The following is a 22595-nucleotide window of genomic DNA, read 5'->3' as shown; positions in this document are numbered from 1 at the left end:
CCTGGAAGGACAAGTGTGTCACGTTTATTCTCGGCTTACCTCCAAGCTGGACCTGTGAGGGGTGCCTAAAAGAAACCTAAAGCCAAATCATGGACATTAAACTGCCCCCGGCTCTCAGTCCATGCAGGACCGTGCGATGGGAGGTCGCCCTCCTACAGCTGCGGCTTTGAGCTCTGAATGTTGCCGGGGATTTCAGCCTCCCCAGCAGATGGTCTGTGCTGTGGTGGTGGTGGTGGGCACCACTGCTTGTGCACCCCGAGGTAAGGCTCGTGCTTCCGGGGGCAAGCACACTGGGTGAAGGTGAGAATCTATTCCTCTAGTGCCGAGGGGACAGAAGCTTAGTGCCGGCTTTGCAGAGCTGTGATGGACCCAGCTGAAAGTAATTTGGAGACGTTGTTGCAGGGTTTTTGAACACTTTCGGTCTGGCTGTTGGTAAAAGATGCTCATAGGAAAAAATGGTTGTTGCATACTCACATCTGCTCTTGCTGCTCAGCGCCATGTCCCTTGCACCAGCCTGGCAAAGGGGGCTTTCAGCTTCACCCAGGCTTCTCCGGAGATGGCTGTAATGGCAGGAAGAGAAAGATACATAGCTCAGGAGCAAAAACGTGCACAGAATGAACACATTTCTTCTGTGCAGAGGGTTCCTGGCAGCAGACCGAGGTTAGGAAGACAAACGCCTTAAATGCCAAGTCATTCGGTAGGAAGCCAGCAGGACTAGAAAACCTGGGCGACTGCTTTCAGTATTCTCCCATAAGTGAAACCACCACTGCTCGAGGTTCAGCTGCGCTGAATGTTTTTCTCACCACCTCAGCCTCCACTCTCCATCCTTTGCTTCTCCTAACCCCCGGGCACTGTGCATCTCCCTCGCGCTGGAGGAGGGAAGAAGCAGGTGTTCTGCACGCCTGCACTGAATAACGCTTTACAAAGGTGGAAGCTCTGGTTATTGTGAAAGGTTCAGCAAAGAAACCTGGTCCCCGATCCAAGATCTCTTTGGAACTTGTCTTTTTAGTGGGCGGTGTTGAACCCGTGTGTCTCATAGAGCAGCCAAGGCTCACTGGCCCTCTGGCCAAGAGGGAGCGGAGTATCTGGATCCTTGTTTCACTGCTTCCCCGTCTGGCTCCTCTTGTTCCTGCCCCAGCTGAGCCTCTAGAGGATGCCAGCCCTGCCTCGGGGCTCTCAGGGGGCTGTGCCCCGCTGTTGCCCGTGCGCAGCAGGACCAGGACCCGCAGCGTTCGGCCGCGGGCGTTTGCCCAGGCGCAGGTGGGCCGTCCACCCGCGAGCTGCTGCCCACCTCACGGGCAGGGCCGGCGGGGCCCAGGGCTGGGCATGCGGAGCTGTTGCATGTCAGCGAGCGGGGGTGGCCGGGGAGACGTGCGTGGGGCTGACTGTCCTTCTCCTTTGTGCCCCAGGTGCTGCTGCTTCTTCAAGAGGAAACGGAAGAAGACAGCGCAGCGTCACAAGTGACCGGTGCCTCCCGGGCCTTGCAGGAACGCCACCTGCACCTGCGGCTCCTGCCCTGTCTAACTGGAAGGGGCTTCTCTTTAGGGGGGAGGAGGAGGCATAGGAGGAAGAGAGAAGAGAAAAAAAAAAAAAAGTGACATTTTAAACCAAAAAGAGAAGAAAACGTTCCAAAACAAACCACTCTGGGGTGGATCTGCTGAATGGTCTCCCTCGTTCACTCCAAGCCTGAAGCTCCTTTTGGGACCAGGACTGTGGCTGGCTCAGGTCTTGGTCGCCCTGGGAGGGGGGCTGGCTGGCTGACCCTCCTTCCCGTTGTTTACGGCGAAGGCATCGTTCATGCAAACCTGAGGACTGTGCTTAGTTCCTGCTCACTTTACTCCCCTCCCTCCCCTGCGCTCTCGGCTCCTCGGTCCTCCTCCCTCCTTAATTAAGAAAAGAAATACTGTCGGCTCGATTGGCTCTCGAGAGGGCAGGAGGATGCAGTCTGGGCGAGAGAGTTGCGTGGGAGAAGGGCCTGACTGCTGCAGCAGTAAGACACAGGTTCCCTTTTAGGCTCCTTGGGAACAGTTACACTGTAATGTGCAAGCTGTGAGAAATTTGCAATCTACTGTTCCAGTTAGGTTTTCTGGCTCCCCTCGACACCTCCCTCCTCTGACGGTAACAGAGCAATGTGGATTGTTTTAAAGAAACTGACGTTGTTGCACTTTTTATTATTTTTAGCATTACAGATGCACATTGTATCTGTGGATTTCTGCGTGGACAAGTGGTGCCAGCGCAGACAGACATTCAGCTGGGAAGGCGGTGGGGTGCAGAGAATGCCCACAGGTGGGGATGTTGACAGCATCCGCACAACCCTCGTGCCAGGTTGGGGCTCTCGAAGCCCACCTTGGGCCGTGCGCTGAGGAGAGCATTACTTGAATTTTCAGTCACCCTTTCTAGCTGCCAGTGAATGTCCCTACCATGGTTTCCTACGCCGTGCCTGACCCGAGCAGCCTGGAGAGGAAAGGCCGCCGCAGGAGGGAGCGGTGTCAGCTTTGCTGAGCTGGAGGAGGTCGCTCTGGCCAAAGGGGCAGGTCAGGATTAAGGTACCTGGGAACCCGCTGCTTCCCAAAGCGCAGGCATCTCTCGGTGCGTAACCGGGCAGCCTTCTCCAACCCCTCTGGTAGGGTGGTTGTGAACACGCACCTTCTGCGAGACAACGTTAGCAGGAGCAAAGCTTCCCCAGCAGAGGTGGGAATGCTTCACTGCCTTAATACTGATTCCATCTCCAGACGGTCAGGTGGGTTGGACTGCAACAGCCTTCACGCCCCCTCTGCGAGCTCCCGCCCTGCAGAGGAAGCCACGGTTCTCATGCACCGTTTTCGAGCCAAACCCACAGCTAGCAAAGGGCTGGGGGCACTTTGTGCAGGCATAAAACCTCGCATCCTGCTGCAGCGTTCACAGCTCGAGGAGGCTGAGTTTGCTCAAGGGTTATCGTGGACGTGGCAGGGCTCTGGGTGAACTCGAGCAGCCTTTGGGGAGGTTGTGAATAGGTTCCTATAGGTTCCTTGTGCTTTCTTTTCACGCGTGACACCTGACCAGGCTGGGACTGTTCACTTGAGGGCCTTCACTTGTAAACTTGGGCCTGGCTCACCCCGGTCCCTGAATTCCCTGGAGAGTATGAAGGGAGGAAAGGGCGAGACTGGATCTCATTACCCGCTCTTAAACGATAACCTGCGCAGCTTGGAGCTCGTGTAGCGGCACTCACGGAAGGTTTGGTTCCCCTTGCTGGGCAGAAGCAGGCTGAGGGGGCAGGAGATCATCCTGAGCAGGGAGCCCCTGGGCTGGCTCTCCGTGCTTCCTCGAAGCAGGCACGCGGCGGTGCAGCATCAGCATGGCAAAGCCTCGCTTCTTGGCCAGGATCCCTTCTGGGTGTCCCTCAGCCATCCTCTGCCGAGTTCTCTCGATGCCTTACCCTGACGGAGCACGGCTCTCAGGCGTGGCTGCACCTTCCTCTCCCCGGCAGCACCCTTGGCTGCAGGCTGGCTTGCTCTCCGCTTGCGCACCCACCGGGAGATGCGCGCACCCCCGTTCTCGCTCTGCAAAGTGCTTTCCTCCAGGTGTAACGTGGGCCAGGGCAGGAAGGGACCGTCCATCTCCTGCATGCAAGTGCCGGGGCACTTTGTTCTCTCCTCCCCTCCCACTTGAGGGAGGACAGGGACCGGCTGTGTTCCACCCTTCTCTTTTCGAGCTCCTCCGCTGCGGGTGGCTCCCAGAAGTCCCACGTCTCTGGCACAGGCTGTAGGAAACCTCTCAGCTGTAGGAAACCATGGTTTGGCGTCTTGGGGAGGGGAAAGGGGGCACAGGCGCTCCCCGGGGAGCGGCCCCGTGTGCTGCAGATGGAGCCGGGCCCTGAGACACTTCTGTTGCTGCCCTCCCAAGCCCCACTAAGTGCCTGTCACCAGAACTCGATTCCTTCTGCATCTCCTGCCGTGTTTGGTCATTCCTCGCTGCGTCCGCTCAAGGAGCAGCTTGTAGTTGCAGCATATGTAAGTGTTTGCAGGGTGAGGGAGGGCGGGGGGAAAGGGGCCATCTCAACAGTTTTTGTTCTTAAATGTTTTTTTTAAAGTGAATGTATTTGATTGTTTAGAAACTTTCCTGACCTTGTTTTTAAGTGGGTTGGTTTGAAAGCTATTTCACGATGACCCGCTACTGCTTATCTCTGGAGATACGATGTTCTTTTAATCCTATGAAGATGTGTTTGTAGGGGAGGACTGTCCCCCCACGGCATGCTGGTAATGCTCACTTGTACCAAGCCCTCTTGCACTATAATCGTACGTTGGACTCTTCGAAAGGGCAAAGATGTTGTTGTGTGTGTTTTTTTTAAAAAAAAAGAAAGAATGCAGGTTAACAGTAAGCCCCGTGCTTGAGGAATCTGCTGTCCCCAGGGAGTCTGGAGGTGATGAGGAGACACAAGCCAGACTGAGCCAACTGTTCAGTGCTAGGAAGTAGGGCATTAATCCTGCCTGGGCCAGCTCCCCCGTCCTCGCTGGGAGTCGCCAGCACCTGGGAGACCCCCGGGGGGCCTTGGCTCAGCCCCCAGCAGCGTGGGGGGAGCGCCTGGTGCCGCACCCACCCCCCAGGCGCAGCCCTCCTGCAGTGTGGCCCCCCCAACGTTGCGATGCAGTCTTCTGAGGTGTCAAGTGAGATTTTTTTTTTTTCAATAAAACATTGCACTGCTGCATTGTTCTCCATGAATAGATGTGTTTATTACCCCTTCCTGAAAACATTGCTCGATTAATGTCTTCTTCGCTTCTGTTGGGCTCTCTTGGTACCCTGCCCTTTCTGGGGGACACGACGCACGTGTGGGATCTCCTGGGAGCTTCTGCCCACTTTGGACAGCCCAATTTGGACATGGACAGCCACGGACAGTTCAGCCCCACAGCACTTGGACAAGGAGATCTGGCACCCAGTTCTCTTCTGGTTCCCCCACGTTCCCACCTCGAGCACCCTGCGCCACAAGATGGCTCACAGGGAACACGAGGACGCAAACTGATGGAAGTCACTTCAGTGCGGGGCCGTGGTGGGGAGGTTTGTCAGCACACAAATAGCCGCTGCGTGTTTATTCATGGTACAGGTGGAGAAAAGCACTGGGGAAGGGGCTACGTGTTAGCAAAAAGAGCAGCTTTTAAACTGCTTGAAGTGATGTGAAAGGAGGGGGGGGTCCCTCATGGCGCCCCCTCACGGGGCTCCCTCAGGGCTCCCCTCAGGGCGCCCAACGGCCGTTGGGGGGGGGGGGGGAGGGCGGCACGCGGAGCCCGCCGCGTTCCCGCCTCCTCCCCTCCCCCAATCAGCGCCCGCCACGCCCCGTGCCCGCTCCTGATTGGCCGCACCAACGCCGGGGCAACGTGGCAGCCGCCCGGCGGCCGGCGCCAACCCCGCCCCTCTCCCCCTTAGCCCCGTCCCTCCCCCTGCACCCCCCCGCCCTCCATCGTTGGTCGCGCCCGGGCGTGCGCGGGGCTGGGCCGGGACGGAACCACCTAGCGCGGCCGAGGGGGGGCGCGGGGGGAGTTTGTCGGGGAGGGGCCGGATGCAGGCGGCGCGGCGGGCGCTGCGGCCGGGCTGCGAGCGGCGCAGGATGAAGGCGCTGGTGGCGGCGGCGGCGCTGGGCGCTGCGCTCCTGCTCCTGCTGCCCGCCGCGTCCAGGGCCGACGAGCGCAAGAAGGGGCCCAAGGTCACGGCCAAGGTCGGGGGGGAGCAGGACGGGGGGTGGGGGGGGGCTGAGGTAAAATGGAGGGGGGGGGGCAGCGCTGAGGGGACCGCGCCTGAGGGAGCCGGGCCTGAGGTGACGGCTCTGAGGGGGCCGCGGGCAGCCCCAGCCCTTTGTGTCCCGGAGGGCCCCGGGTAACGCCCCTGCCCTGCCCCCCCCCAAGGTCTTCTTCGACCTCCGCCTGGGCGAGGAGGACGCGGGCCGCGTCGTCATCGGGCTGTTCGGCAAGACCGTGCCCAAGACGGTGGAGAACTTCGTGGCCTTGGCCACCGGAGAGGTGAGGACGGCCCCGGGGGGCTGTGGGGGGGTGGTGGCCCCGGGCCCGCCCTGGGTCTGAGCGCTCTGATCTCGCTTCTCTTTCCCCACCCCGCCGCAGAAAGGGTTCGGCTTCAAAGGCAGCAAGTTCCACCGTGTGATCAAGGACTTCATGATCCAGGGAGGAGACTTCACCCGCGGAGATGGCACTGGAGGTGACGCGGCCTGCAGAGGCCTGGGGGAGGTGGAGCGTGGTGCTGCCCGCGGGACACAGCGCGGGGACCTGGCTTTGGAGCGGTGCTCATAGTGGGGAGGGGTGGTGGCTGCAGGACCTGGGTGTCCCGGCTGCTAGGTCACGTTTGGTCTGGTATCGACGAGCCTCCTACCAGCACTTAGCAAACATCAGTGAAATCAATAATGTCAGCAGCGGAGTGTTTTGGGCTTGTTAGCTCTTGCCTGACCTCCTTGTCATGCTGCAGCCGCTGGCAGTGTGCAGTCAGGTCTGCTCTTGCACAGCCTCTTGCACCACTAATTTGGGGGCACAGCCCCTTCCGTCCAGCTCACGGCTCAGCTTTTAGCTCCCTCCATCTGCCAGTTTCTTCTGGTCCTCAGCAACCTTGTGGTGCTGGTGCTTAGATGTGCCTAGCCCTCCCCCGCCCCCCCAGTACTCCATCCCTGACATATTTCCACGAGTGCAGTGCAGTATTTTCCCCCACCTTAGGGAAGAGCATCTACGGGGACCGCTTCCCTGATGAGAATTTCAAGCTGAAGCACTACGGCCCAGGCTGGGTGAGCATGGCCAATGCTGGCAAGGACACCAATGGTTCCCAGTTCTTCATCACCACAGTGAAGACACCATGGCTGGATGGCAAGCACGTGGTGTTTGGCAAAGTGCTGGAGGGCATGGTAAGGGGGTGAGCGCAGCACCAGGGTGGGAGGGCACGCTGGGAGATGCACATGGCCACTGTTACTCCTCTCACACCTCTGCTCTCCCCAGGACGTGGTGAGGAAGGTGGAGAACACCAAGACAGACAGCCGGGACAAGCCCCTGAAGGATGTCACCATCGCCGACTGCGGCACCATCGAGGTGGAGAAGCCCTTTGCCATCGCCAAGGAGTGATCCACCCCGCTGGCTCAGCGACGTGGCGGGGCCCTGTGCTGCGGGGACCCGGCTGCAAAGGGCTGCGGGCCTGGGGCTGCCCCCTGCCCCCGTGCATTCCCCCGCGGCCTCCCGGAGCACGGGCAGCCGCTGAGCCCCTGCTCCTGGCCTTCCCAGCTGGCCAGCAGGCAGGACGGAGCGCTGGCTCCTCTTTCCAACACTTTTGTAAGAAGCACATGCACCAATAAATGTGACCAATGTGTTTTTTATCGAGGCGCCCTGTTTGCTCTGTCGGGGGGGTGGTTGCATGTGGAATCTTCAGCCAAGCACACAATGGGGCCTCGTTGTTCCTTCTGGTTCTCCTAGGCTCTGAGGAGAGGGGACCATCACCTGCCAGGCGTGATGGGTTTCTGCCTCCCAGCCCTTTCCCCACAAGCCCACCCTCGTGCTGCCATCTTTCTCCTGGGTCTCAGAGCAGCCCCACAGCTCTGCCCTCACATCGCAGCAGTCAGACACAGCCACCTTTGGCCACTGCAACCACAGTGATTTATTGCACAGAAGCCCAGGTGCTGAGAGTTCTCAGCATTTTTCAGCCCCCAAAAGGCTTCTCCCACAGAGCTCCTGCACGTTGGAAAGTCGCTGTGGTGGGGCTTCTCCCACCGCTCCCTCACCAGTGCTCGCTCCGTAGGCAAGGTGTTGGGGCCAAGATCCTTCACGTGCCACCACCCCCACGTCTCTGCCCTCCGTGCTGGGGGTGCTCAGGACCCCGGCTGCCCCTGGGCCACGGCTGCACAAGGGGAGCAGCTCCACGGGACGTAGAGGCCCTGCAGCACCCCCCTCAGCACGGTGTCGGGGAGCGCATCTGCAACGAGAGGAGCAGGCGCTGCTCTGTGCCCCCCCTCGTGTCCCCAATAAATGGAGGGCGAGGCACAGGATGCACAGCACCAGGGGACAGTGGTGTCACCCCCGTCCCTGTGCCTTACCCGTGACTGGCAGCCGCACATAGGGGTCAGTGTGGAAGCCGAGGACAGGCCGCTGGGAGGGCGGGTGGCTGGTGCTGCAGGGGGAGAAGCCCCTCAGCACCTGCAGCGCCCCGCTCCCACCCTGGGGAAGGGGGGAACCCCTCAGACTCACGGGGCGCTGCTGCCCTTGGGGTCCTGCTGGCAGCGCCGCACCTTCAGGAAGTCCAGCACGTCCTGGGGCAGCTCCTTGTTGCGGCACAGGACGCCCTGAGGCAGGGACGGGGGGACATCAGCACCCCCAGGATGCGGGGTGCCGCCACCGCTGCCCGCTGGTGCCTCACCTGGATGTAGAGCTCCAGGCCCTGCCGGCGCTGCTCCAGCACCTTGGGCACCCAGTTGGGGACCCGGCGCGGGGGGAAGTCAGGCACCTTGCAGGTCTTCTTGATCTGGGGCAGAGCGGGGCGCAGCATGGACATGGGGCCGGGCGCTGCGTGTCCCCCGGGAGGGTCCCCGGCTGGGGACACACACCCCGAGCGCTCCCCCCGGTCCCGTTGAGCCCGGGGTCCTCACCCGCTTGTGCAGCGCCTGGAACTCGCTGTAGCGCTTCGCCACCGTGTGCCGCCGGCCATTGCACAGCACCTCCACCAGGAACACCTGCACCTCCTCATCCTCACCATCACCCTCCCGGGGCAGGGGGCCCCACGCCCGGCCTTGGGACAGGTGGGACACCCCAACCGCAGGACCAAGGGGGGCTTGCAGGGACCAACAGCTCCCCCCCAACCCCTTTAACAGCGGGGTCAGGGTCCTCAAAGCCCCTGGAGATCATGGGACCACCACCACCACGCGGGGCAGACGGGGAGCGTTGTGATGAGGTAGATGGGGACACCCCAGGGGACAAGCAGGGACCTCCACCACCACCACCACCACCTCCCACCCCTCACCGTGTGCGCCTTCTCGGGGCTGCGCGCTGTTGCCTCGGGCTCCGCCGCGGGGATGGAGACGACGATCATGGCCCACCGCCACCGCCGACACCGGGGCCAGCTCCTGAGGGGCCGCCCCGTCCCGCCCCGGCTGCTGGGGGCCGGGCCCGGTAGCAGAGCTGCCTCCTGCGAGCCTTCGTGCTTTGCAAGCCGAAGGTAACACAGGGATAAGAGGAAAGGAAAGTGGGAAGTCAGCACAAGCTGGCTTTCTCTCTTTCAGTTGTTTTTCTTCAAGGCAGAAGACTCGGTATCGGTTTTGATCAGAGCTGCTGCAGCCTCAGAGCTGGAGAGAGGAGCATCGCAGCCCCAGGCTCCTGCAGCGCCAGCTCCCGCCCCAGGCTGAGCTCAGAGCCTAAAAACAGCAGCCTGGCCTTACGGAGAGAGCTTAATCAGAAGCCGAGACAGGTGGCTCAGCCAGGCCCAAGGTCAGGGGCTTCTTAGTCACAACAAAGCCGGAGGCACCGCAGCCTCCCACCAGCCTCCCGCCGCCAGCCCCCGTCCCTCCCAGCCCTGTCCCAGCACACCACACGCCTGTTTGCCCTGATACAAGTTTTATTACATAGTCGTAATGGCACTGCAGGAGTAAGATAGTCGTTAGAGCCCTAAAACCCAGCCTGAAAAATATACATTTACATATGTCGTTAACCCCCCCTCGCTCTTCGCCTACTGCAGGGCTGGTCAGAAAGCAGGAAACTAGTTTCTCTTCAGTAAGAAAATATATGTTGCTAAATGAAAAATATACAGTTAGAAGAGTTACTGGCTCGTAAGCTGCTTGTCGGGGGGGGGTTAAACCTCTACCAGCTCCCGCGTGTTTAACTAGGGTTCGTTCACATGTAAAAGACAGAGGTATAGTGTATAAAAAGGCAAAGTTCAGGTGTGCTCGTTCGCTTGGTCCAATTAAGAAATGGCCTTGGCTTCAGGCAGGAACGCTTCCCAGTACTTCACCAGCTGCAGAGAGAAGGAAAGAGTCAGGAGCCAGCAAATCCAGTCCAGCACTAACGAGCTTCAGCAGGACTGAGGAGCTGTTAGGGAGGCAGAAGCTCCTCCAACACACACAGCTTGTGGTCAGGGCAGGGTGCTCAGCCCCCCAAAAAGTCAGGCATCCAGCGGGGTGTGACTTTTAACGAGCAGCTCTCCCGTTAGCTGCTGTGGGCAACGTGCCCCGCTCCAGCCTGTGGGGGGCAGAGGGGAGCGGGATGCTCCCACCGCAGTGGGTTGTGCCTGGGGGGGCTCTCACGGAGCTCCAGGAGGTAAAAGAAGGCTGGCTGCTGGCACCGGGGACACTCACCTGCTGCTGAGAGTTTAGTAACGTCTCCAGGTACTTAGTCACGTGTTTTCTGAAGTCCTTGGATTTCTCTTTCTGCAAGAAACAGTTGCAGAAGTGAGAAGGAAGCTGCCGCAACCACCAAACCCCCCTGCCCTTTGTGGGGAGGTCAAAATTCAGGGGGAATTTTCCTGTTCCTCCTGGGGCCATGTTGGAAGGTCCCAGCTGCCTACATGCCGGGTGACCAGCACAAGAGCTGGAAATGAGAGGGTGAAGCTCAGTCCTGGCTGTGACCAGCAGGACAGATGAGCAGGCCTGGAGGAGCTTTGCACACCTGCCCTTATTTTGATGAACATGCCCACCTGAATACTTTGAGCAGGAGAAAACCCCTCTTTAGCCATCAACAGCAGCTCTGCTGCAATGATGCCCCATTCAAACGTGCCCAAATTTGCAACCATTGCCAGCTGCTGGGGGAAAAATCACACACCGAGGGCTGGGGCTAACCTACCTCGAACCGTATCACTTCCTTGCGGATCACGGCAGAAATCCGTTCAAAGTCCCTTTCATACTGTGTCACGCGAGACTCCCACTGCAGAGAGAGGAAGCACGCTGTTTCCAGGGTAAGGAAGCTTTTCGCTTCCTGTCTGAATAGGTTTTGACTGCTCCCAGAGAGCTGATGCCAGCACTTCTGGGCCTCACATCGACTCGCCACGTGGGCTGCACCCTGTGCCCAAGCTTCCTGCGAGCCCAGCTCCCCTTATGCGAAGCCACACAGAGCGGGACCAAGAGCAGCCCCTCCTGCAGCCTTTGTGGCTCCCTGAGGCCTTGCTAAAGGCTGGCTTCTCCTCTTTGCAAGCCTGGCAAGAGAGACCCACCCCTCCAGCTCAAAACATCTCCTGTCACGCTGCTCAGAGAGCACAGCACGCCTCACCTCTGAAATCTCATCTTTGGCCTGCTGCAGCTTGTCAGGCTTGTTGGCCCAGAGCAGCCTGGCCTCCATCTCCCTCTTCTTCTGCAGCATGGTCTGGGCGTCCTGCCACCGCTGCCAAGTCTTCATGCGCTGGTCAAAAGCTCCCTGAAAGGAAGGAGCAGAGGCTGAGCTGGCACATCCCCAAACAAGCTGGGAGCAGCGTCGGGTGCGCAGGGCTGAGCAGCAGGGCAGCCTGTGAGCAGCACAGCTGTGCCCTGTGCCACCTCACTGCAGCCGTGCTGGTGACGGTGACATCCACGCCATCGGCAGAGCTGCTTCATCAGCCAGGTCCTGGAGCTGAGCACAGCCGAAGCTCCCACACAGGCCAGAACACGGAGGTTTTCCCCGCTGCTCTGCCAGGAAAGGAGCCCGGGCACTACAGCAACCAGCTTCAGGAGCAGCTCCAAGGCTTCCCTCGGCACAGAGCCCCTTTTGTTACTTCACTGAGAACATTGCAGGACAAGGAGCTGCCTTCACCAGTCCCACACTGGTTCCCCTGCAGAGCACAGTGACCACGAGTCACTGCTGAGCACTTGAGCACCTGCCAGGCAATACTTTCATAAACCACCAGCCCAAGCAAGGAAGAGCTGTCAAATTTCTGAGCGCGTCCAGCCAGATGGTGGGGAAGAGCCAGAAGAACAGAAAGCAGTGCCTGACTGCCTGCTCAAAAGCACAGAGCAGCCAAAAGACGGGTGAAGTCTGAGGCAATGTTACAGCTCCTTAGCAGAACATCCCAGACGAGTCCTGTCACCTCCAGCACCATCAGAGGTCTTGGCCCTGCCCTGCAGCACCCACCTCTCCCAGTAAGGACTGAGCAGGCTGTGTTCTGGCCTCTGCAGGCTCCAGAAGCAGCTGCTCAGAGATGGGACAAGTCTGGGGCAGAACCAGGTCAGCCTGACGGACCTGGAGGTCACTTGGGGCTTGTACCATTCAGCCTCCAGCACAGCAGCCTGCGCACCAGGCAGGCTGCAAAAACTTCAAGACCCAGGCTGTTCCCCAGCAGGTGCCTGGCAGCTCTATTTGCAACACAGACCGTAGGTCACCAGAGTACAGCCTCTGCAGCACCTGCAACCTTCTCTGGAAGGGCTGAGGCCACCTAAAGCCATGAGCTTACTCCTTATCCCCCCTGAGGGACCTGCACTAGCACCAGGGGTTTGCCCTACAGCTTGGCTCTGAGGATTACCCCAACAGAGTGCTTACCCTTACAACTGAGAGGAGGCGGATGTAGTCTCCCAGGAGCTCGGCCAGGAGGAAGAAGTCATTGTTAGCCTGTTCCTGGTGCAGCTGTTCAATCTTCTCTTCCACCTCAGCCAGCTGGGACAGTGCCCGGGACAGGGCCGTGTTGTCCTCCGAGCTCCCCAGCATGGCCAGACTCTTTGCAAACTGTGCTGTGTTCAATGCTAGCTCTAGTGAACGGAATACAAGAGTCAACCATGGGCTCTGCTACACCGGCTGCTCCGCGAGACAAGCCCCAGCCTAGAGTTCAGCCCTGGGAGCTGGCAGCTTCTGCAGGACGTTGGGAACCCCAGCCAGGAGAAGCAGCAGGGGGAGGACAGGCACAGGTTTGCAGAGGTCAGGCAAAACATGCAGAGGAAGGAAAAACATTCCTGCTCCTCGCCAGAGGACAGCTTGGCAATTAGCAACAAGATCAGCTCTGCTCTGGTTTGCTACAGCAGCTTTCACGCACCGGGGCACTATTTCACATCTAAGCTCATACAACTGGACAGAAGACGAGGAATTATCATTTTACTTCTGTCTCCCATGACAAAGAGGCCAAGAATCCCTTACAGCACAGAAGCACTGCCGGATCTTCTCACACCTGTTCACTGGTGGTCTCCAGCCAGGCACAAGGCTTAGCTGTTAAGGCCCAAGCTACAGAGAAAAGTGGTACCAAGCTCGTTACCTTTCCTGTGGTTCACTAGTGTTTCCACAACAGCGTGCAGCTTCCGTAGCCGCTGCTCCTCGCACTCCACCTCCTGCAGCTTCTCCTCGAACCACTGAAATGGACAGACCCCGAGCTGGTTCCCACATTCTCTGCCGGGCTGCAGAGCCGTCCTTGCACCTCTCACAAAAAGCTGAGAGCAAGGATGAGGACAGCCCCGAGGTATCCGAATACTTACTATGTCAGATTCATTCATCTTAATGGTCATCTTACTGACAGCATCGGTAGCTTTGTTGAACATCTTCAATATTCCTGCTCCACTCAGGGCCTGGGTGCCTACTGCTCTCGGCAGCTGCAGAGAAATAGGAAAGTTTGCTCAAACAGCAGGCTATGCTCCCACCGTGAATTTCAGAACACTCAACCCCTGTCCTCAATGTGTGTCCCCACTGTGATGTAAGCAAGCTTGGCCACAGCTTGTTATCCACGTATAGTTCTTAGATATGCACTAACACACAGAAGAGGCCCTATTCGCCCCACCACTGGTTAAGGGCTCTTAGAAGATCCTGCTGCTTCTCACGGAGCTTTGAAGCATCACACCTGGTTAATTTCTTGTGCACTGTTAACTTCTGTGCTCCCAAGATACTCATAGCTACATCATTTCACCCCACTGACCTCCTCCTTCTCCAAGAACTCCCTGACGTCCGGGTCTTGCAGCATGGTTGGATGGCTGACAACTCTCCGTAGGTACCTGGGGAGAGGAATGCACCAAGAGTTACCTTTGTTGGAGCAAGCCTGGCTCCAAGACATCCCAGTGAGCTGCAGCGTGCTTCTTATTTCCCCTGAAATGGCAGTTCAGTAGCTGAAGCCAGACCCAACAAGTCGTTCTCATCCTCCCACCAAGAGTCCTCCCTCCCTGGGGACTCTAGTGAGACGAGTCAGCAAGACCAGAGCCGCACTAGTACTCACTGTATCAAGGTTACTTGATACACCAACTGACCGAGATCCAGTCTGACATTCCTTTACAATGACACTTCTTCAGAGACTGAAGCTGGAGGCGTACAGCATCCTGGTGCTAACTACAGCAGTCAATACAGGTGGCAGAGCAAAGGCCACTGGTGGCTGGATAGTTAGGGTGGCAGTTAAAGAGACCAAGATATTTCTCACCTCATCTGCTCTGCTTGTACTGCTATTTAACATCCATTTTTTTTTGGCTCAAGACAGCTCAGTTTCCTCTCTGCCTTGTCAGCAGAATTTGGCCAGATCCAGATCAAGCACCAGCAGGGGCTTTTGAAGCAGGAGACAGTTTTAAAGTCAAAGCAACCTTACAGTTGCAACTCTTCAGTGGCCTTCAGGTTCACTCTAAACCTAGCACCAGACTGCTTTTCTCGTGTAGGGAGGAGAGTGCAGCCAGGCTGACCTTTCAGAGGTCCCTTGCTTGGCTCAGGCACGAGGGGATAGCTGTTGGGATCTGTACCTCTCTAGAGCAGCCCGTCTTTTTTCTAGGAACTCTGCAGAGGAGGAATCTTCTTTCCCAACTTTCACTTTGGTCATTCCTAGCATAGAAGGAAGGCGCAATTAAGGAGTGGCTTCAAACTGAACGTACAAGGTTGTGAGGTCTGTTACGGAGTGCAGACTACCAGGGTGACGGTAGAGGATTTCGACCTTACATCGACAAGAGCTACTTGGAAAATTGAAATCTGCTTACGCCTACATCTAACACAGATCTGCACCCAGAAGAGAGACAGAGCAATGCTAAGCAAGATTTGAGGGGTTACAGGTCTGGACCCAAGTGAACAACAATTCAGTGACAGTGCAGAGGACAAGGTTTTACTCTGCTTCAAGCAGATGCAGAGCCACCCATCAAATCTAACAAGGCTTCAAGCCCAGAGCTCCAAGTATGGAGCCAGCAGAGTTTGATTTGTGCTACAGAACCCTCATTATTTTATGTGCCTGCCTCCCATACTGCTCTGCAGCTTGCCTCTCAGCTTGCAGACTGCAGGCAGGCCTGTTTTTGGGGCACAAGGCTCAACATCAGAAGGATGAGATCTAGAGCACCGCTTTGCACCTCCACCACTCACCTATGAGACTCTTCTCTGGCGGTGGAGGCACGATGAACCCATTTTGGGCATGCTTCTCCGACAACTTCTCATAGAGACCCAGAAAGTCACTGAACCTCCTTTTCACTGAAAACTGCTTGCTCCTGAACATTGGCATGCTCGTCTGAGGGAAGAGACGAGACTCAGGTCAGACTCACCCAGGGAAGCTTGCCTGTGCATGCACTGTGTGCACTGTCACTTCTGGGGATGGAAATAGGGCAGCTTGAGCTCTGTGGGATTGGAGGAGCACGCCAGGCTGCACTGAGCAAGCTTTGGCCTGGGTTTTCAGCAAATCACCTCCTAAGAGCCCTCCTTGTGGTGATGCTGCAGCATTAAAGCCACTAAATAGCAGAGCAGCTGTTACTGTGGCCACAGGATGCCTGCTAAACCCTGCCCACTGCCTAATCCCATCATCCCTGCTCCCTACAAGAACAGGGACCACTGTCAGGTTAAGGCTTCAGGGGCCATCAGCAGCTTTTGACAGTATCTGCAGAGCAAGGCTGGAGGATAACAAATCCCCTGTCCCCAGCACACAGCAGCAGCTTTGCACCAGAAGATGCAGTGCCTGTGGCCCAACAGCTGCCGGGCAGACAGCTAGGAAAGGCTTTTTGGAGACCTCAGAGAAGTGCCCAAAGCTCCAAAGCAGGGCAGCAGCTGCAGAAAGCTTGATTTCTTGCGACTAGCCCAAGAGAACAGGTCCTGACAAGAGACTAGCTAGCTACAGCAGCAGCTTTTCAGCAAGAGCTGCATTAACATCAGCCACAGAGCAAGCATCTGGGGCTCTCCCTAGCAGATGTTATTCCTGCTGCTCAATCCAATGCTGAGCGGAGGTATCAGCCAGGACTGCAGTGGCTGAAACTGGCTGAAAAAGTCAGGCCCCTTCCAAATAGATTCAAACTTATTTCTCGGCTCATCCTTTGATCTGGAGGAGTGGATTATAACTCACGAATCCATGTAGATTCAGACCTCCCTTCTATTTAGGTCACCGTTGACTTGACATGGAAAGGACAACCCAGCTGCCTCAGAGCAGGGAAAAAAAAGGCATCTTATCTCGGAGGCAACGAGTTACACCTACCTGTGTTGACACTTTGTAGGCTACGTACGCATTCATGCCATCCCCTGTGGGAAACAAAAACGAGGCGTTAGTATCCCAACATCAGCCTTTTGCATCACCTGGAGGCTTCGGTACCTCCTGGCCTCTGCCTGCTTCGTTGGTTCTGATCCGAGCCCCAGATCTGCACGCAGACCCTCAAGTGGCTTCCTCCTGCAGGACCCTGGACCCCTGCCCACTAGGCATTTCCCCAGCCCGACTGCTCAGTCCTCCTTTTCCTTCCCCAGGCAGCCAACGCTGACAATCAGATGCTTGTTAAGCTGACGGCGTTTGGGCTAACTCCACACATCTGCTCAGCACGTAACAATTCAGCGGCTGTGCAGCACATGAAGCAGTCTATTCAGAGGATGCAAGTCAGACGGCCCCTGGCTGCGTGTGGTTTGATTCCGAGACATCACAGGCAGTTTTTTCTCCAGCTAATACAGAAATCCCCTTGTCTGGGGAAAGGAGGGTTTACCTGGTGGTTCAATCAAAGGGCATCCTCAGAAATCAGATACTGACCCAATACACCTCTGATTTAGAAGTCAGCGCGCCTCCCAGCTCCAGATGTCACGAACTGGCTGGGATCATGTGGGTTCTCTGCAGACTGCCCTGGAGCTGGCTAAGTTGCTCTGATCCCCACTTTCAACACAAAAAGCCCCGTGCTTCTCAGAGCCCCACAGCTGCTGGGGAAGGTGCCAGAACATGGGATATTATACTTGATTTTAGGCTAAGGAAGTTCTGCCTCCTCCTTGCCAGCTGCACACAGTGCTGCCTAGAGGTCAAGCAGAGTTGTCACCATAATTCCAGACATCAAACTCTGCTAGTGTTTGAGCATCGTGCTTCCCCCTCCTAAAATCCATAACTGGGTCTCTGTTTTCGAGCTGCCTGGTTTACTAAACCTGCTGCCACCTCGCTTGTTGGGTCCTAGACTTTTTGCTTTCTTTAGCTTCATCTCCTCGAGATGTTGGAAGAAGTTTTGCAGAAGTCACTCAATAGTCAGGTTTGTGTTTGCAGAGACAGCTGGAAAGCACGATGTGTGGGGACAGCAGCTGCATTCAGTGCTACCATCAAGCCTCACTTGCCTGTGCTTCACCCCATGCAGCAAGACAGGACGGTAACTCACCAACTTTCTCTGGATCACTCACTCCTACAGTCAGCTCAAATTTGTCTTCCTGTTCCTCTTCTTCCAGCTGTTTAAAGCAAGCACACAAGGACAGCAAGTTAAAACTAGAAATCCAGGCTTCAGTGCACTCCAAACCATGAAGTCCCACATGTTAGTGTGCTCGTCACACTGCCGAGGCATCTTTGGTATTTCAGTCTGGCCAAGGCAGCTCTGTAAAGCCCTTGGGCTTCTCACTGATGTTGAGTCTCCACGTCCCAAGTATCCCAAACTGGTTTTGTCTTTACAATGCTGTCTGCTCAGACTGGTGCACAAACTGATCAGTGCTAAGCTGAAACTCTGCAGAGCGCAGCCTCAGCCCAGCTCTGTGCAAGATCGTTCCCTCTGGGCTCCTTTACATCATTTCTGTTTGCATTTGAAACTGCAGAAGGCACGGAATGCACACAGGAGGCAAGTTACACTGTGCAGGCATGTTGGGATGGACAGCCATGGCAGCAACCGGCAGACCCAGTCTGAACTGGTCTTTCAGTCAAATCCTGCTTTGCTGAAGGTCAGCAGGCAGCAAGAGCAATGGGACTGCCTCTGACAGACCACAGGGGCTTCAGGCTTGCTCGGAGAACATTACGCTTCCTTGTTAGCAGGATGGTAAAGCACCAGGCCTCACACGGCCCCTGGTTTAAGAGCCTTAAGGTGAGAGCATCTCAGTTCACCGATCAGCTCAGCATCCTGCCCTAGTTCTGCATTGCTTCTTCACTTGAGCTGGTCAGGAGCTAGCCTGAGACACCAACAGCGAGTCAGTCCTCGCAAGCTCAGAGGTGCTTGGGGCAAAAGAGGAGCTCTTTACTTGTCTCCAAAACAGTTTTAGTCTCCATGCAGGAGAAGACACAGAATTAGGCCCAGCATCACCTAGCTGGGCTTGGCAACCAGACCACAAGTTCTGCTGAAGGAGTTTGCACTCCCGTGTCAGCCAGGAGCCTCCTTTAAGCACACAGGAGAGCAGTTACACCACCTGCCCCGTCTGTGGCAACAGGGGGTGCTAGAGCTCTGAATCTGAGCTCAGACCCCCAGGGACCAGTCAGCTGCTCGCTCTTCCAGCGCTGGCAGCAGCCTGCACCTTGCACGCGAGCAGGAATGCTGACAGGCTGACCTCACCCTGCTTCGGTGGTATCAGCCCCAGACCGACGGCCTGAGATAGAAGCCAGGGCGTCCAATATGCCAATTACATTCACTGCAGCGTTTAAGATGCAGCTTTACATCGAAGTAAACAGACAGGTTCCTGCCAATTACAGTCCCAAACCAGCAGGGCAAGTCGGAAAGCTCAGAGCAATTCTCACCTCCTCATAGCTCTTTGGAGGGTTTCTAGAAGAGCTTGCAGCTACTTCTAATGAGGGGGCAGGATTGGATGCTTTGGCCAGTTCCTTCTTCTGGTTGTTTTGCGTGCTGTCTAGAGACAGCTCTACAGTGGCATCTGTCAAGAGAAGTTTGCAAGGGTCAGCCTCTCTACTTTGTGTTTCTGGAAGTTTCAATATTTTCAGAGAAGTTCACGGGATCTAGACAGTAACAGTAATCTTAATTAGCACAAAAAAAAAAAAACAAACACACAGGGAGGACATCTGTATGCATCGGCAAGAGCATGACTTCATGCACCTTCGCTGCAGCAAGAGCACCCGATCAAACCTGCTGGAGAACGTTTCGTTAAACCAACAGGCTTCTGATTCTAGGGACAGCCAGGCCACGGTTCCTTGCTGCTGCGCACTAGAGTAGCTACAGCCAAGCTGGATTTTTACACAGCATGTAAACCTGCTCCTTCCCAGGACGTTTCTCCACCCAGAGGAAGCCAAAGCTTCCCTCTGTTACCAGGCTTCCCTGGAGCTGACTTTCAGCTGTCTCTGCCAGAGGTGTCACACCTAGCCGAGGAGCAGGGCTGCAGCAGGTCTGACCCTCCTCGTTTCCCCTGCTGAGGGGCGTTATGCTCCCTGTCCTGGGAACAGCCACGTCTCAGCTAGAGATGCTTCCTCCACCTGCACGGAGGGAGGAGAAGGCAGAGAACAAAAAGCCCTTTGACTCTGGAAGGACACTGCCTTGCAGTTTAACAAAATTCAAGTGAACCCCATTTTTAGGCAGCTTCAGCTTCCACTGCACGATTAATCCTGCTGCACGATTAAGCTGGAGAGCTGGAGGAGGCGACTGGACCTTCCCAAAACCACCACCAGCACTCGGTGCTCCCAGAGCAGACTGCAACACACAAACTTCAGATAAGGACCAGCGATACTCCACAGTAAGCACAGTCTAGCCACTCGCAGGTGGCCAGAACGCAGACGGCTCCCAGCTCAGAGTGCAGAAAGCTGCGGGGAGTGCTCAGGACAAACAGACTCAGACTCACCTGCAAATAAGTCCTGATCGTCTTGCTCTACGCGAACCCCATTTTCTTTGGAGCTGCTGCTCACAGGGAGAAGTGATTCCCTTTTCGGTGCCGGGGGCTTGCTCTGAAAAAGAATTTAAAGAGCACAAAGAGGTTATCTCCACTGAGGAACAGATGGTGGGGGGCCAAACAGCCCACCTTCCTGGGCACTGCCACACAGGGTCACCACTACAGACCCAGCAGGCTGCTTCCCTTCTGCACCTCTGCAGTCCCAGCAGAGTACACATATCGCAACAGCTCACGATAGCCACAACAGGCCTGGCCATGCTATTTGTAGCCTCGTGCACAAGAACCACGTGGGGCTGAGCAGACCTCTCAGGAAAACCAAGCTTTTGCTGCCAGTGGCAGAGACCCACAGCAATTTGCTTCCCAGCTCATGCCCCCTCTGCCAGCCTGTGGCCAAGCAAACAGGGGCGCTCCCACCAGCCCCACGTTAGGTGCATCCGGGGGCCATCCAGATCCTCTGCTCCTGCAGGGGCTCCTCGAGCTGGGAAGAAGCTCTCTGTGACAGGGTGAGGCAGGCACCAGTTTCCCTACCAGCCTCGCAGCTCTCAAAGATGGAAAGTTTCTAGGAACAAGAAAGTATCACGCCCTGTTCCACTTCTCCATCTGTTACCACGGAAGTTCAGAGCTGCAGCCTCTTTCAGAGCAGCCCACAACATAACGCCCACCACATCTGAGGCCCAACAGAGCACACCCCTTCACCCCCCCGAGGCCCCCTGATATAAGCCTGATGCTTCCCACAGGGAAGCAGATCTCAGAGCTGACCACTCAAAGCCATCCCTAGAGGACCGTGGCCAGCAGGGATTGAAGCTGCACAAACAGATAAGTTCCAGCTTTGGTTATAAATACACTGGCCCCACACATTTTCTCACTGCCACCCCAACGCCCACAGCTCTGCCTCGCCAGCAGCTCCCCTGCTGCACAGGGAGTGTTTTGCTAACGCTCAAGGGCAGCGAGACAAGCAAAGCCACCAGGGCACGCAAAAGAGCCAAGTATTAATTATGACAGTTGCTTCAACAACAACATTAAGCACTTGATAAGCTGCTTTAGCTTAACAGACTTCAGATTCTGCTATGGGCCACCTGATTTGCACAAAAGCCTGTAGTGGTCAACACTCATCTGCTTTAGCAGGCTGCCGCCACCACAAAGCAACAAGCCACAAACATTTTCATTTCTTCAGCGAAGAACAGTCCTGAGAAGCTCCAGGCCATCACCACGTCCTGGTGCTGGCAAGAGGTCCCAGCATTTCTGGACACCTGCTGTCAAGTCAGGACCGTGCTTTCCCATGTTACTTTCAAAACATGGGACTGCTCTGTTCTGCCCAGACCAAATGAAGAGTTTCACCCTCACAAGCAGACGTGGGGCAGTGTGTGGATAGGAGTCATGTCCCAGACTGCCCTCATCTCTGCTGCGAAGCCACCAGCAGTGACACGCAGCTCCGTTCCCTGGTGATGGACAGCTCTGTGTCTTTGGGCCAGCTCAAAGGAGGGTGAGAGCTGCGCCCTGGGTAAATCCCTGGGCTGAGAACACGTATACAGGTGATGTTGGATGGTTCCTGCCTTGCTTGCTGGAAAAACCCTGAGTGCAGCGCACAGACCACAATGTCAGTGATCACAGGGGACAACACGCTCAGCCTTAGCTCGTAGTGCTAAAGAAACCAGTCCCAGCACCTGTCAGAGGAGCTGGCTCCCGGCTGCCTTTAGCTGAGGCCGCCACTCAGCGCAGCCTCCGAACCCCAGAACCGACGGCTGGGTGCTGGGGGGCGGCAGCTTTGAGCCCCTGCCCCAGCCCAGCCCCCAAAGCCTGGGCCCGAGCTGCCGCCCCCAGCCCCAGCGGCGAGGCCTCCGCCAGGCCCCGGCCCCCGGGGCCCGCCCCCCCCCGGCCCAGCCTCGCACTCACGGTGCCGGCGAAGATGTCCTCGCCCTCCGTGTCGCTGTCGGCGGCCTCGCCGTCGCCGTGGGGCGGGGGAAAGGGCGGGGGCAGGTGCGGCCCGGGGGAGGGGGAGCGGGAGCCGCCGGCGCCGCCCGACGCCATCTCCACGCCGCCGCTTCCGCCCTGCCACAGCCGGGACCGGAAGCCGCCGCCGCCACTTAAACCGCGAGGGCGGGGCTTAGGGGCGGGCGGGGCTCCGCGATTGGGCGAAGCCGCCTCTCAGCCACCAGGGGGAGCCAATGAGCGCCGCTGCTCGGAATCGGGAGGTACCATTGCACGGGCGGCGGAGGGGGGGGGAGGGAAGAGGGGATGCGCCCCCCCCTCCAACAGCAGTGGACGAGCCCCGAGCTGAGGGGGAGCCCCTGGGGCTGGGGGCTCTGTGGGGGAAATGGCGATAGGGGAAAATGGGGGCACAGCACAGCCGGGCAGCAGGCTCAAGGCTCTCAGTTTTCTTTTCTGCACCTTATGCCTTTGAATATTTGGTGTTATATGTGACTGCAAGTGGCCCCTGTCCCTCTTTTCTCCTCCGTCCCTGCTGAGAGGAATGTGAGGGGCTGCGCCCTGCTCCTCTGTGAAACAACAACATAACAAACACTGCCTGTCCTTATCTCGAAGGCCTCGCTGCTATCCTCCTGTCTGCCTGCAAAGCCGTAAAAATGATGCAGAGACAGCACCAGAACGTTAGAGCTGATACTTTCCCACACTGGTTCACCTTACAAGTTTTATCTCCTGAGTATCTGGCCTGGCCCTTTTTCCCATGCCCTGATGCCAACCTGCCAAGCGTCACCCTCTTGAAGGGACAGCTCA

General features: G+C 57.1%; 4 protein-coding genes across 6 annotated transcripts in view; 2 read left to right on the top strand and 2 right to left on the bottom strand.

The window, feature by feature from the left end:
• Positions 1-4684, top strand: part of CSNK1G1 (casein kinase 1 gamma 1) — a 116912-nt gene extending 112228 nt beyond the window's left edge. For both annotated transcript variants that reach the window (XM_082769133.1, XM_082769134.1), the window contains one exon: positions 1410-4684. In XM_082769133.1, coding sequence (XP_082625259.1) covers positions 1410-1464 — 55 coding nt within the window. In that variant the 3' untranslated portion in view covers positions 1465-4684. The remainder of the gene's footprint in view (positions 1-1409) is intronic.
• An 831-nt stretch (positions 4685-5515) lies between these two features.
• PPIB (peptidylprolyl isomerase B) lies at positions 5516-7333 on the top strand. The gene is made up of 5 exons (XM_082769503.1): positions 5516-5686; positions 5874-5987; positions 6087-6180; positions 6687-6871; positions 6963-7333. The coding sequence occupies exons 1-5, from the start codon at positions 5531-5533 to the stop codon at positions 7083-7085; spliced, it is 672 nt and encodes a 223-aa protein (XP_082625629.1). The 5' UTR covers positions 5516-5530; the 3' UTR covers positions 7086-7333.
• A 366-nt stretch (positions 7334-7699) lies between these two features.
• On the bottom strand, positions 7700-9284 carry SNX22 (sorting nexin 22). Of its 2 annotated transcripts, XM_082768715.1 has the most exons (6): positions 8968-9284; positions 8597-8680; positions 8368-8472; positions 8199-8293; positions 8048-8121; positions 7700-7926 (listed from the first exon to the last, which is right to left on the bottom strand). In XM_082768715.1, exons 1-6 carry the CDS (start codon positions 9034-9036, stop codon positions 7823-7825), a joined length of 531 nt encoding a protein of 176 aa, XP_082624841.1. In that variant the 5' UTR covers positions 9037-9284; the 3' UTR covers positions 7700-7822. The 2 variants fall into 2 exon arrangements, with proteins under 2 accessions (XP_082624841.1, XP_082624842.1); XM_082768716.1 differs by lacking the exon at positions 8597-8680 and having other exon boundaries at positions 7702-7926.
• Positions 9285-9540: 256 nt separating this feature from the next.
• On the bottom strand, positions 9541-21906 carry SNX1 (sorting nexin 1). Its single transcript, XM_082768714.1, has 15 exons — positions 21756-21906; positions 19815-19917; positions 18766-18899; positions 17435-17501; positions 16294-16337; positions 15201-15342; positions 14597-14675; positions 13795-13870; positions 13361-13474; positions 13144-13237; positions 12441-12646; positions 11202-11345; positions 10779-10859; positions 10295-10366; positions 9541-9954 (listed from the first exon to the last, which is right to left on the bottom strand). Exons 1-15 carry the CDS (start codon positions 21888-21890, stop codon positions 9904-9906), a joined length of 1542 nt encoding a protein of 513 aa, XP_082624840.1. The 5' UTR covers positions 21891-21906; the 3' UTR covers positions 9541-9903.
• Positions 21907-22595: the final 689 nt, after the last annotated feature.

The sequence above is a fragment of the Aythya marila genome, assembly GCF_965140915.1.
Source record: "Aythya marila genome assembly, chromosome: 11".
Classification (NCBI taxonomy): domain Eukaryota; kingdom Metazoa; phylum Chordata; class Aves; order Anseriformes; family Anatidae; genus Aythya; species Aythya marila.
This window is presented reverse-complemented; position numbering and strand designations above follow the sequence as displayed.